At 37.5% G+C, this 14,815-nt stretch overlaps 1 protein-coding gene across 1 annotated transcript; it reads right to left on the bottom strand.

Annotated features, from left to right (window-relative positions):
- Positions 1 to 10,211: 10,211 nt before the first annotated feature.
- Positions 10,212 to 13,472, bottom strand: LOC131077150 (transcription factor MYB117). Its single transcript, XM_058014586.2, has 3 exons — positions 12,301 to 13,472; positions 11,544 to 11,960; positions 10,212 to 11,458 (listed from the first exon to the last, which is right to left on the bottom strand). Exons 1-3 carry the CDS (start codon positions 12,746 to 12,748, stop codon positions 11,091 to 11,093), a joined length of 1,233 nt encoding a protein of 410 aa, XP_057870569.2. The 5' UTR covers positions 12,749 to 13,472; the 3' UTR covers positions 10,212 to 11,090.
- Between the last annotated feature and the right edge of the window lie 1,343 nt (positions 13,473 to 14,815).

Here is a 14,815-nt window from a genome sequence, read left to right as displayed (position 1 = left end):
AAGACATGCTTTTTACTTATCAATGGAACCATTAGCAGCATACTTGGTGCAATACAACTAGCGACACCTAACCATCTTTCTGCCCTTAGGAAGAGGACAGAGATCCCAAGTATGATTCTTCATCAAAGAAGAATACTCCTCCTCCATAGCACAATCCCACTCAAGATGACCGGTAGCCTCTGAAAACTTCTGAAGATCATCTGAAATAGTATGACTCAAAAGACTAGAACCCACAGTATGAGAACGGGTCCGACGAGTATCTGAAGGATCACCAGTCAGAGGACCTGTTGCCTCAACAGTAAAGCGAGCCCACTTGGGCATCTAAGGTGGAGCGGGTGGAGGTGGGGATGGTGGATCATTAGCAACATCATTAGAATCATCCTCAAAAAGATCCTGAAGAGATGCAGTGGAAGGAGTAGGTAGAGGAGTAGACACTAGAGTCGGGGTATCCACTGTGGGAAGGCACTCATCAAACTGAACATCTTGTCGAAACAAGACCTCTCTGGAATCAGGATCAAACAACTGGTACACCTTAACATCCTCACAGTAGCCAACAAAAATGAGTGGTCGACTCTTCCACTCCATGGCTTTCCTCTAAGCATAAGGAATAAAAGCCCATGCCTCACTGCCAAACACTCAGAAAAAAGAAACATCAGGCTTGTTATGGGACCAAACCTCCTCAAGAGTCATATGTTGAATAGCCTTGTGAGGCATCTGATTCTGAATATAGTTGGCACAATTGACTACCTCAGCCCAAAAAGATGAATCCATGGACCTGGACTGAATCATACAATTCGCCATCTCTCGTAAAGTTTTGTTCTTGCGCTCAATGACACCATTCTGCTGAGGGGTGTAGGGAACAGTAAACTGATGCTGCAAACCATGCTCAGTGCAAAAATCTCTGAAAGCCTGATTCACATACTCCCCCCCATTATCTGTACATATCCGTTGAATAGAACAACCTGACTACTTCTCAACAAATGTCTTGAAGATTTGAAATGAATCAAAGACATCAGACTTGTACTTAAGAAAGTACACCCATGTGCGTCTGGAGAAGTCATCAATAAAAGTGAGCACATACTTGGCCCCAGAAAAAGGAGTGGGAAATGACATGAGATCACTGTGAATCAACTCCAAGGGTGCCAAAGCATGATGGGCTCTTCCCTTCGGAAAGGGATCTCGGTGATGCTTGCTAAACACATAACCATGACAAACACCATCAGTGCAGGAAATCTGTGGGAGCCCAAGAACAAGTGCCTGTGTACTCATCTACTGAAGATATCTATAATTGACATGGCCCAAGCGCTCATGTCAAAGCTTACTCACTGAATCTGCATGTGCTATAAGAGACGAACCAGCACCCACAGAGGGCTCAAATCCATCAAATCTGTATACGAGAAGTAGTATCAACACTCCCAGTAGCAACAACTAAATCAGAATCATGGAGGTCCCGAATAACCACATCATGTGGTGAGAACTCAACTGTCTTACTAGAGCCAGAGTGGCAAATCTGATAAATGGACAGGAGGTTTGTCGAGATGTCAGGAACAACCAGAACATCCTGCAGAGTACCCCCATCCAATGAGATAGAACCTGAACCCAAGACTAAAAGCTGAAGTGAGTCACCCACTGCAATCTGTGAAGTACCACACGAGGCAAGAGAAGTAACCAACTGCTAAGTGTGAGTCATATGGTGAGAAGCACCAGAATCAAGTATCCATGTTGACCCATAGGTTGAAACTCGAGCAGTGAGAGCATGACCTTTCCCTGTGTAAGGAGAAGATGCCTGAGGTGAGGGGACGTGATGCTACTACATGGCTTCCTCTAAAGCCTCTAAACATTTCCAACACCTGGAAATAGGATGTCCTTCCTTGCCACAAAAACTGCAAGTATCTCCTGATTTCTTCTTAGTCTTGGAGGAAGACTCACCAGACTGTGAAGATTTCTCATGCTTGGGAGGAAATGAGGTTTAGATTCAAACTTAGGAGTAGGCTTGGAGGGATTCTCACTACATGTAGAAGGCTTCTTTAGCTTCAGTTTCTGCTTTTGTTTCTCCTTAGAGGACTGAGAAACCAATGCTTTGTTTTTGGATCCTGAAAGCAAATCCAGCTGAGAAAGATGAGACTGCTCACGAGACAAATGCTCACAAAAGAAATCAAAGGTAGGCATGGTGAAACAAGCACCTAAGCCATCCATGGTGGAGTAGAAAGCAAAGGCAAAAAACTGAAAAATGACCCCGAAGCTTCGAAAGAATCAAATGAATGCACTCTGTGTCTATCTTGATCTTGCCACATCCCTGAAGAATAGATTGGGTAGTCTTGAACTTGTTCAAAAAATCCTCAATGGTGAGAAAGGAATCAGGGGACAAAGAAACCAACTCTCCCTCAATCTGTAATGCTTGAATCTCATTAACCCTCCCAAAGAGAGAATAAAACTTCAACCACATAGCCCGAGGAGTGAGCAACTCATCAAGGTGAAACAAAAGACTGATGGAGACATGCAAGGAGAGCAAACCCATGGCCTCATCCATCTTGTTCCTATGTTGAAGAAGCTCATAAGGACGTTGCAATACAGGTTGAACTTCATCCAAACAACACCACAACTCTCGTGCCCTGAGAAGCCTCGTGATGCGGGGCTTCCAAGTGTGATAGTTGTGTGAAGTCAACAACTCAACTAAAGGATCTTCCATGAAAACAAAACTTTGTACCTGCACCTGCTTGTTGATTTTTTTATTATGTGATCTTTCAAAATAGATAGAAGATGCAGAAGGGTTTTTTTGTTTTGAGAGTTTTGGTGTTCTATATTTCTGATATAAATGATAGAAAGCAAGAAAAAACACCCCCCCACAATAGATAAACCCAAACCCTAGTACATACTGATGAGAAGGAAGTAGTGCATAAGAAAAAAAACTTCAAACTGATATCTCATGTACTTGATGAAAATTATGAGAAAAAAGATCACAAATATGAATAGAGCATGCTGAGAGCTTTCCAACGCCTATTCGTTTTCAAAAAACAGAGTCCGTTTGCCCATTCTACGGCCCCAGAAATGCAAAAAAGAAGCCCAACTTTGACTAGAAAAAAGTATAGTCAAACAGAAGATTCAAAAAAAAAATCTAACACCATGACGTCCAGCTTGGAATCAGCTTTCCGACGCCTATTCGTTTTCGAAAAAATGACTCCATATGCGAAAGATAGGACCAAAAAACCAACCCCCCCTCAAAAGGCTATAGGGTGGTGGTCCGGTGGAGGAGCCAGAAGGAGGTGGCCGGATGGCGGCGAGGGTGGTGGTTGGGTCGGGCGGTGGCGGAGATAATCCGGGCGGCAGTGGAGAAAATCTGAGCGGCGGGGTGGTGGACTGTTCCGGTGGCGGTGACCGGAGGACCGGCAGGGGCCGGCAGGTCGCCGGTACCTGCAGGAAACCCCAATTTCCAAAAAAAAAAAAAAATTATAACCCTTCTTTTTGTTTTGTCTTTGGGATTTTTGATTTTTTGAAAAAAAATTGAATTTTTTTCTCGATTTGCGTGCCAGTCATACGGCCTGGTTAGATGCTCAGGAGTCAAAAATAGATAAATTTTATATGACTATAGGGGTTTTTGGGTCTTCTGAGCACGATGGTGAGGTCCATTTAGGCCCAAAGTGCGCAGTAAAGAAAAAAAAAAGGCCTATCCCTAAGCATACAAAAAAATGCCTGAAACCCTAGATCTGCTTCCAATGCAAAAATTCTCAAAAACAGGAACAGATAGCTGCAGATCTGAGCTCTGATACCATGTTGGAGTTGAGAAACACAACACCACATGAGCCTAAAGATCTTTTGCAAGCTAAAACAATCTGTTACAAGGAGAAGCAATGAAGCAAAGCAATCTGAAGAACAAAACACAGGAAAAATATGCTCAAAAGAGGAGAGCTCAATATTCACCAAAAATGTGTAGTGTCATAATGATACAAAGAAAAGAAAAATAACCTCTAATAGGTCAAGAAACCCTAAAAAGGAAAACCTAGGCTTGCACATAATAATTAATAAAAGAATTAATTATTATGCACCTAATGTTAGCTTAAGTGTAAAAAGATAATAAGGAACTTAAAGAATTAAACAAATATTGTTTAATTAATCAAGTAAATACCCAATTACTCTAACATCAAGCACTCTCCTTTTGGTAAGGATTAAATGTAGAATTTGATGTCATCAGATCTCCTCAAGCAGTTAAGCTTCTGCAAAGAGGACCTCGCTCTGGTACCAATTGTTAGAATCTTTGATATTGGGAGAAAATAGAGAGGGGGGATGAATCAATTTTCCATAAGTATAAGAAATTAATGCAGATTATAAGCCATTTACCAGAGCACAATATAAACAACACAGTGAAAGATAAAGCATGAAAGCACAAAACACACAACACCAATATTTTTTATGTGGAAAACCTGGTAAAGGGAAAAACCACGGTGAGAAACCTTACCCATAGTCAAATAATACTTCCGCAGCAGTATGTGAAATAATTACAATGGGTATTGCACTTGCAATCAATCCAACCACCTAGATCTCACTGCTCATCACAAAAAGAAGTCTCATTGACTTACATAAACATCGGACTACAATCCAGAGAAAATGAACTATGAAAGTAGCATCTCCTAATGCTTGATACAGTTCTGGTTAAGCACAGATGTCTGCCCTTCAATACTAAAACCTTCTCAAACCTTCGCTAAATGATATATCTTGTTCGCACATAAACCTCTCTCTGATAAAGAAGACATAACCATACCATAACAAATTACATGAATAAGTCGCCTATAAATACAGATCATCAACCTTGATAACAAGGTCAGGTAAACCCTAAACCCATAAACTATAATTATAAAAATTACATCACATGATACCACTGGACCAATATTAAGATTTACATTTAGCATGGACCTAATTCAAATTCCCAATCAATTATATTCGTCACAAATTTTGTTAAGACCTATATCAGCATGTTTCACCAACCGGTAGAAACCCTCACAGAATAACCAACCGGATCCAATAGGACCACCAAATCATCATGCCAGCCAATGCGAAGCCACCAAAAAATTAGAACACGATGCAGAATTGCTTCAACACATTAGGAACCATTTCTAAAAGATGGACCAAAATCAGTTAACCAATACCAATACCAGGAAATACCAACCGGTAATCCAGAACATAAGCGATAGCTTCTGGAGCACCAAATCATGAACCAACAGAATGTGACAAGCATATAACCAACTTGAGTAACCATCTAAAATCAAAACAACCAATATGATCACACTGGATCAGAATCACTAATAACCAAGTCCAACCAGGATAGCAGTAACCAACCGGGAAAGAACCATATCCAACCGGAGCACAGTGTTGACATTAATGACAACACAAGCAATTTTAGCATATTTCCAACATGTATATATTATATACTTTGAGTTATATGAAAATATATTTTAGATTTTCATGAAGACTCCCTTGGTTGGAGAAATTCATAGTTGAAGTTAATTTTTTGTTGGATTTACCCTAAAAGAGGGTTAGATTACCTCATGAGCTATCATATCGACAATTTCAAGTGAGCAAGTTTTAGCCAACACTCTTTCCTATGAAAAGGATTTTGTTAGAACCCTACTATATAAATTAAACCTAAATTGAACTTGTAGTAAATTATATCAATATATTAGCTTCAAATGAAAGAATTTGTGTTGGTGTTACTTGTGCCATATAGGTGCTAAGTAGTTTCAAACAAAATTATTTCGTTCAAAACTATTTCATCCCAAATTTCTCTATTAGCCCAAAGTGTGACAAAGCTCTAGACTTTCATCCAAAAGCACACCTTGATCTAAATTTTCTTTTCACTTTATATCCTAGTTTAGTTTTATTGCATGATTATCTCTCCAAAACTAGATTATGCACACACAAAAATATAGAAATCCCTCCTTTTATTGTTTTTTGGGTCTTTTTATTGAAATTAGAAGATGATAGAGAATTCATTTGAAATTAGGTCAAACATAGTTTTCTTATCAAATTATCATACTATGTGAATAAAAAGATGTGGAGCTTTGTCAAAGGGACCTTGGTCTACTAATGAAGTTGAATGGTTGTGAATGAGCTCACCAAGGATCAAGTTTTTCTTAGTGTAAGAAACACCATAAGGGATTAGGCTAGGATCATGCCCTAGCTGACTTTGGCAAAATGGATACCACTCAATTCTTAGCTCTAAATAGAAGAGATATTAGTTAGTATTTGTGCTCCTATATTGAGTTGCAAAGTGATATGGGTTTGATAAAATCATCCAATAAAAAATATTGATAGAGATTTAATTTTAAATATGGGTCCCTTGCACTAGAGTTAACAATAAGGGGGGAAATAATTTAAATTTCATCATTTATTGATGTCTTGTCTACCTCATTGTTTTACTTTTTCTCAACAATTCAAAAGAGGAAAGGTCCCATTGGCTGTCCATGTACCAATAACCACTATGTTCTTTCCCACCTAACCACCAATTACTATCTTTAAAAGTCTCCAATACATGATAGTTAAAAGCTTGCTATTTTTTTTCACATGTACCATTAGCCACCCACTTATACACCGAGTAGCTAAGATTTGAATATTTAATTGGAGTTGTGCAACTTTATGGGTAAACACAACACATGGTTACTGGGGCATTTGTGCATAAGTAGTGGTAAAAACATTTAATAAAAGAATATGTATTAGATTAATTGTGTAATTATTTTTGTGGATGTAGTGCACACTTACTATGATGTTTAAGAATATGTAGAGGGCAACACTTGTAAATGACCATCTTTTGACATTTGTGCACATAACAAATCCTCTTGTATTTGTCATAACTACCCAAAAGCTAAAACAATATACTTAAGATCTTAAGTCACATATGAAGAAACTCAAAAGAAACTATCAAAATCTGATGTACAATTTAGAAAGTTAGGGTGGGTAGCTACTAGGTCCTTTCCCCTAATATGACAACTTTCCAAAAGTCTACATATATCAAGCTAATTTTTTATCACAAACTACACTAAATTTTCTATATTTAATTAGTTTACCATTTTAATATTAAAACCATGTATATATTAATTCTAGTTACTTCAAGTTAAAAAGATAAAAATTGTTGGCCTTTTTCTTTAGAAAGTGACATAGTATTGTCTTTTTACTTAAGACTACAAATGCATGGGGATCTAAGTAGTGATTTTTTTAGTGGTGAATATTTGCCAATTGGCTACTACTTAAAATTTGGGAATCAAGAAGTGGATAATAGTTTAAGTTGTAAGGTGACCTAAATCACCACAATTTTTACAAAAGATATTTTTTCTTATTTAAACCACCAAAGCGTTTATTTTAATAAAAATTCCAACTCAAAAATTTGGCATAGTATTCGATACATTATTAGATCAAATTTGCCTACAGTTTAATATTGTAATTTAATCTAAATTAATTTAGGGCCATATCATCAATCTGTAGTTGCCACCATTGAATTAAAATATAATCTAATGACTCTCGTATTATATGAGGTAGTATATAACCACAATTTGTAATGCTCATGGGGCACAAAATTTCTTTTGGATAATTGATCTCAATGGAGCTCAATGGCCTATTTAAGAAATTCCAAGCCCCGTGAAATTACAAACTATAGTTATATTTTACCTCTTGGAATACAACAAGGGTTGTTAGATTATTGAGTGGCAACTAAATATTATAGAGTCTACCCCTTGAACCCCTTCATCATTTCCACCCTTGAGCCCTTAATTTTTTCATGAGAATTTATTTATTTTTAAATGGAAGGATTCGCCATGGTGATTAATGTATTTTTCTATTATTTTTCAAGATTCAATAAGCTTTTTTTCAAAATTTTAGTGATGTAAAAATATTATCCTATAAAACTAATTTTTTATTTAGAAATAAATATTTGCCAATATAATTTTTTTTTTTCATAAAAAGTGAAATATTCACCAATGTAAATTATATTTTTTTCCAAAATATAAGATTTGCCAAAATTTAATATCTTTTTAGGGGGTTTCTTAAAGTTGTCATTGGCTCTAAATTATTTTGTGAGCCCAAGGGATTATACTCTCCTAAAGGTAATGATCTTGGAGTTCAATTATTCCCTTCTGAAGCATATAAACAATCTTCTTTTCAATTGTTTTGATGTTTTCATTGGATAAAGAAAGAAACCTATGAGATTTGGCCCATATCAGTTTGATGAGAAAGTTTTCTTGAAGATGTTACAAAGTAAGGTCACATAGAGTTCCAAACACGATGAGGGGAAAGGAATTCCTCACCTTTTGTAAATTGATAAGTTCTTGGGAGCCTTTTGCTAGGGGAGGTGTGATTAAAAATTAAGGCAAAAATGTTGGATCATTGGTGCAAATGTTATTGTCATGAATCACCTAAGAAAACATTATGTATTTACCTTCAAGAGTTTGCTTCTTTTTGGTGTGTTACAATGCAAAAGGAATCATACTCAAGAAATTTATGTTTAGGTTGATCTAGAGAATCTCCAAGAAATCACACCTTGAAATTGAAGTGCAAGCATCCAAATGGAGAAGAAAACCACTTTGAGTGAGATCTCCAATTTGTGCAAGTAGCTAAAATGTCATCGATCATGACAACTTTGTCTCAACAATTGTGATTTCAAAAATACTATCTTAGAGAAGTGGCAAAATCATCGTAGTTAAGACAAAACATTGAATATGAATAGGTTTTGGAATTTCAATATCTTTCTTAGTTTTTATTTTCCTTTGTCAACATTGGGAGGTTATGGTGGAGGCAAAAGTTCATTCTACAAGTGAAAATCACTCAAAAACATGAAAGATGAAGAGCTTTTATAATTTCAACTAATTTTTTTTCTTGCGATCTTTCCTTTTAAAATGTTGGGAGGTTGTGTTAAAGATATAAACATGTTAGAGAGGTTGTATCATTTCATTTTCTTATTTAGTTTGGAAGTAAAAGTGTCTATACATGGATTTCTTGGAGACGAAAGACGAGTACGACTATTATGAAACTATGAATATGTTATCATAATAGCCCTCCATGATTCAGTCGAAGCTATTATGGCTCCAAAACAGATCTTTCGCGCATCGTGATAGCAACGTGTTAGTCAATCGCAGCCATTTATTACAAAATCGATGGTGTAAAACGAACGACTAACACGCGTGTTGGTCAATCCGTACTGCCATTTTGAAGCCAAAATAGACACATCCCCGTGACTTAGAGTTAAAATATATAATTTTATAATTGACTAATACATAATGAAATGAGAAACAAATTGCTAACTCTTTATTTAAGTTCTCTTTTTACTTTATGAAATATTGGCTTCCATATTTAAATCTCTCTTTACATGTTATCTCTATTTTTACTTCCCTCTTATGGTATATGAACTTTTTTACTATAACAGGAGATCCATTAGAGGTGGCTTATAAAAAAAATGTTAGTGTTTGTCGTCTTGACTAATAATAAACGATGGCATGGCAGCCTTTCATGGATCGAAGAGTCCATGAAATTTTCGAAATTAGGTTCAGAAGAACAAAAGGATAAGCTTCCTTGGTCAAGCATACGCTTGACCAATAATAATCACTTGTAACCAATCCTGGTAAGTTCTCGTCAATGAAAAGCTTACAAGGATAGATTAAAAAAACAACCGGTAGAAACGCTACTTGATATCTCTTACAGAAGATTGAACTGCAATTTCAATCGATATATAATATATTGCAAGCTAGATGACGTTTCTATGCATATATATTGAAGTTATACATTTACGCTTAAACGTTTCTGACTGGCGTTGATATCAATCTAGTGAAAACTATTATTGCAATCCAGAAAAATAAATCCCTCTCAATAAGAATAAGTTATTTCCAGACCAGTTATCTTTCATCACAAGTGCCATTGTACAACAAAAATAAATTTTCTTTACTCCATCAGAGATTCTACACTCCCAAAACTAGGTATAAAATTTTTATCATGACCACCATTACCGTTATATGTCGGTGCAACTGCAATCTGTTAATCCTTTGGGGTTTTTAGTAGTGTGCAGTAAATAAACAATGAAACATTTGGTAATATTGCTCCAAAACAAAACTAATAGAAAGTAGATTGAATAATATCAAACCCTGGTTTGATCATTACAGAGTTATATATGCATATTTTCTCATCCATTCCATAACAAATATATCATATTAGCATTCAGAACCAGTTCTGCAATACTATTTGATCAAACTCTCATGAATAAGTTTATTGAATTGCCATTATTGGCATAAGTTTTGAATACTTCGCAAACCCAGGTAAAGGAAAACTTCTCATTTGATGCGAGCAAAAGATCTTCCGGTGGTTTGTAGGCTAAACAGACATTTATTTCTTGAGAGGAATCCAGCAGTACCTATAGTCGGTGATAGACAGAAAGCAGAAAAAAAGCGCTCAGCAACTGCCACGTAGTTGGGCTATTTTAGAATAAGCTACAAGAGACGATTTAGTGTGTAACAGACAATAGTTGGCCACATTCATAGGCTTCACTCATTCAACCCACCTGGAAGCCATGAATGCACACGAAGCTTGGGAAAAGTGATAAAAGAGACATCTTTAACGGGATCGTGTGTCGTAAGATTAAAGCCCATTTATGATAACACAGTTCAAAAGAAATATTTCTTCTTTAATGGATAGAGAACAAAAGAAATATTTCTTCTTTAATGGATAGAGAAGACAATGTAAGAGCTAGGAAGGCATTTCAAATTTAGCCATAGAAAGCAATACAGAAGCAACAACCCATGCCCATTTTCCTGAAACAGTATTGCTGAGAAATTTTGATTTTTTTTTTTTTTTCTAACTTGTACTATGCACAGATTTCATTTCTACTCCATAATACATACCAGGAGCAGGAGCATGAGCATATCCATTAGAGAAGTTCATTCAACTTGGTTTTGCTGTTGCAACTTGCGTCTCTATTCACAGACACAGCATAAGTCTCCTGACAAAATTGCGTGTAAATGGTGTATGGTTTCTCTTTTTTTCTGTACATAAAATAAGAAAACATGGCTGCTTCTAGAGGACTGAACCCAACCCAACTGCAGTTGAGTCCTTGAGTGTATTCTCTATGTGGCACCTACTCCTAGAAAATCTATGAAATGCCCATTTACAGCCACATCCTTCTCAAAACCATTGTTGAAAGTCCAGGATTCGCTGTACTCGTGGGAATCTGAATTGGAGTAGCTGTTATCACGTACTGATGATACCAGTCCAGAAGAAGATGAAAGAGAAGATTCCTTTGTGGAATCCATATAATTTCTTTCAACCACAAGCTTGGGTTTTGTTCCATTACCATCAACTTGGGGTGAAAAGCAAAGTAAGGAATTGCCCATATTTGCAGTTTGCAGAGTTGGGCTACCCAAGACTCGAAATTTATCTGCCTCATAGCCCAATGCACTTCTTCTTTCATATGGTGCCATGGCCTCCTTGCCGCCTGAAGAAAAAACAGCATTCAGTACACACGATATTGTAAAGAGGGATTTTCGTTTGGACTATAGAGAAATTCAAAATGAACTTACCAGCCAAAAAATCTAGAGCCTGTACTGCATCATAGGTGGGATAATAAGTGTTGAACCCAGGGACACTGATATCCTTTTGAACAAGATTCAGAATAGAACCAGTCCGTTTTACAATATTGTCCGTGTATGGGGAATGGGAATTGACCTCAATATAAGGGGAGTTGTTTTCTTTACTCTGCTGCTGTGGCTTTCTCCTTCTGCAGGCTGAGTGCTCTCTGTATTTTCTGGCCATGATGACATGCCAATGATTCTTCACAGCATTATCAGTTCGACCAGGAAAAAGCCGAGCTATCATTGCCCATTTTTTGCCGTACAGTCGATGGGCAGCCAGAAGACGGTCTTCTTCCTCTTCACCAAAAGGCCTGCGGTTGATCCTTGGATCAAGCTGGTTGAACCATCGCAGTCTGCAGCTCTTGCCTGAGTTCACACAAAAACAGCATCAAATCAAATCCAAAACCTCCAGAACCTTGAAAAATGTAACAGACATCAGATCTTCAAAAGCCCAAAATAGCATTGATTCAGTATGGACTATGGTTTCAGACCAACTTAAAAACTGAAGACTCCAACTATGGTTTCAGGCCAACTTAAAAACAAAGACTCCAAAACTGTGACTTTTAGGGTACCGAAATGTTCAAAACTGGGACATTTAGGGTACCAAGACATTCAAAACTGGGACCTTTAGGGTACCAATTTACCAAAACAATCAAAACAGACAAACCAACGAAGCCCCACAAACACAGACTTCCGATTTTCTTACCAGATCTGCCATGAAGCTTCTCAGCAATGAGATTCCAGTTCTGAGGGCCATATTGGGCTACAAGTTCCTTAAGCTTAGCATCCTCAGCAGGCCTCCAATGCCCTCTGGCGCATAACTTGGACTGCCCACAAGACTCAGGAACTCCTTTCCCACCTGAATCCTCCATATCCTCGCTCTGAGTCTCCTTCCTATTGGTGCAATACTCCTCATCGTTCTCCGCCCTACCGTGCAGAACCCATTGTTGTTGTTGTTGTTCTGAACTAGGGCTGAGCACCTGCTGGAAGGCAATCTCACTTCTACACTGGCTTTCACCAGAAACACATCTTCCTCCCACATCTGAGCCCAAGAACTCAAACGTCACAGGTTCAACACCCGCCGCTCCACTGCTGCTCCTTTGCAACCACTGAGGTAAAGGGCACATGGGCTCATACAATTCCTTCAGGCTCATCAGAACCACAATTCCCTAATCCCAACAAAACTCAAAATGCAAACCAGAAACACCCAAAAGCCCAAGAACAAAGAAAGCCAAGAAAACCCAACCCTAAAAAATCTCTCTGCAGATCTTTTCTGACCAGGCTGCTCCACTTGTGCACATACTTCCCACACGGCTATCACTGCCCCCGCTGACCATAACAAAGAATGCAACCGTGTGGAACTGGAGGATGAAGGAAAGGATGGTGTGAAATCCTACTTATCAACAAGGTACAACAAGAAGCTGTCTCTCTACCCCTTGACAAATCTCCCTATACCCCTACTCTACTCTAGTACTACTCCCCCTATAACACCCACCCTGTACTTGGATGCCTTGTAATTGCATTAAAAACTCAGAAAGTGATCATGGTGATCATGGTGATCCCACACCCACACCCACAAGCTGTGAATGATGAATAATGCAGACTGAGACCCAGCTTAATATTTACCATCCTCGAAAACCCAAACACAAAACGCACCTTCCCAATACAGCAAAATCTGAATCCCAATCTCTTATATCCATCCCGCCTTAACCATCACTCGTGGGCCTGCCTGCCTGCCTGGCTCCCTGCCTTAACATTCTGATATTTCCTGACCTTATTGGACAGGAATATTAGGCTTCGACAGTGAAACCTAGGCATAGGTCACAACTTTATCACTAATCATCTTTTTAAAGCTAATCCCATACATACACTCGTCCTGTAACTATACAACCCATGTTTTTACAGTCGTACTGTAACTACAACCCATGTTTTTAAACCGACCGCTAGCATTTTATGTCACTTCGAGATGAACACCTGTCTCTCTTCGATATGCCTCTCCTCAGAATGTCGTGGCTTTACATTGACATGGATTTCACTAACCGATAAAATTATTTTTCTTTTTCCGTGTCCTACTCAGTACGTTTTGGTATTCTGATCAGCATTCAACGGAGTATCTTTGAACGTAAAATCGGTGAGTAACTAGGTAATGCTTATCGATCCAAAGAACAAACCATCTGCCCCACTCATTGGTTCTTCACATCGGCCGGTCTCAATCAGTGAAAAAATAATAATTCTGGATTTGAAGGGCATACATTTTCTATATGATTATCATATTTATTGTGTCACCAAAACTTAAATAAATATATAAATACCTTAGTAAGGTATATTTAATAAGGAGAGACACATAAGTATTAGAAAATATTGAAGTGTACATAAAATCTTTAAATGAGTTGAGTGAGCGAAGGTATCTAGTTATTTTAGACATTTTAATATGGTAATCAATAGTTTTTTTTTGTGTTGGTTTTGGTTAAGACAATCTTGTTTCGATCTGGGAGACTATTAATTGGCCTCCACAAACTAGCCAAGATGTCCTTTTCATCAAGATTGATTTTGATAAGATTAGGATTTTACTCTAAGCTCATATGGTATATCAAGTTGCTCATTGATCAATGGTGTCCTCTCACCTCAATTTGCTCTTCAAATTTCAATTAAATACGGTTGGCCCCTTACCCCCTCTTTACACGGTTGTAATTAATGCCCTTGGGTACCCCTTCCAACATGACCATTCTTACAAGCTTATGTGTGGCACCTCTCTTCTAGGTAACTCTCATATGTAGCAATTTTCTTTCCATCGAAAACACCCTTCCAACTTGTTAAGACTATCTCGCCTTCCTTCTAACTCCCTTTTAAATTCAATGACTCTCACCTTCTTCAACTTGCCTTTGTTTCTTCTCCAACTACTTTGTGGAATTTCGAAACCAACCCAATATCTTATTTTATGTACATGGTTAATATGAACTAAAGTAGAAATATTCATCAAAATTTTGATCTAATTTATGAAAGTGTCATCCCAATTAGCACCCCATTTGGTGTTGTAATTTTCTTAAAATGGGTTAAAAGAAAAAATGTTGTCTATGTCCAAAAGTCTCAAGCCTATAAAGTGCTATACATGCTTAAATTGTATCTTAAAATAGTTCATAATAGTAAACAAAAAAAGATAAAATAGCTATTTTTAGTAAATTTGTAGTTAAGCACATGTAGACCTAAGAATTTACCCAAAG

The sequence above is a fragment of the Cryptomeria japonica genome, chromosome 10, assembly GCF_030272615.1.
Source record: "Cryptomeria japonica chromosome 10, Sugi_1.0, whole genome shotgun sequence".
Taxonomy (NCBI): Eukaryota; Viridiplantae; Streptophyta; class Pinopsida; order Cupressales; family Cupressaceae; genus Cryptomeria; species Cryptomeria japonica.
The sequence above is the reverse complement of the archived record's forward strand: the minus strand, read 5'-3'. Positions and strand labels throughout refer to the sequence as shown.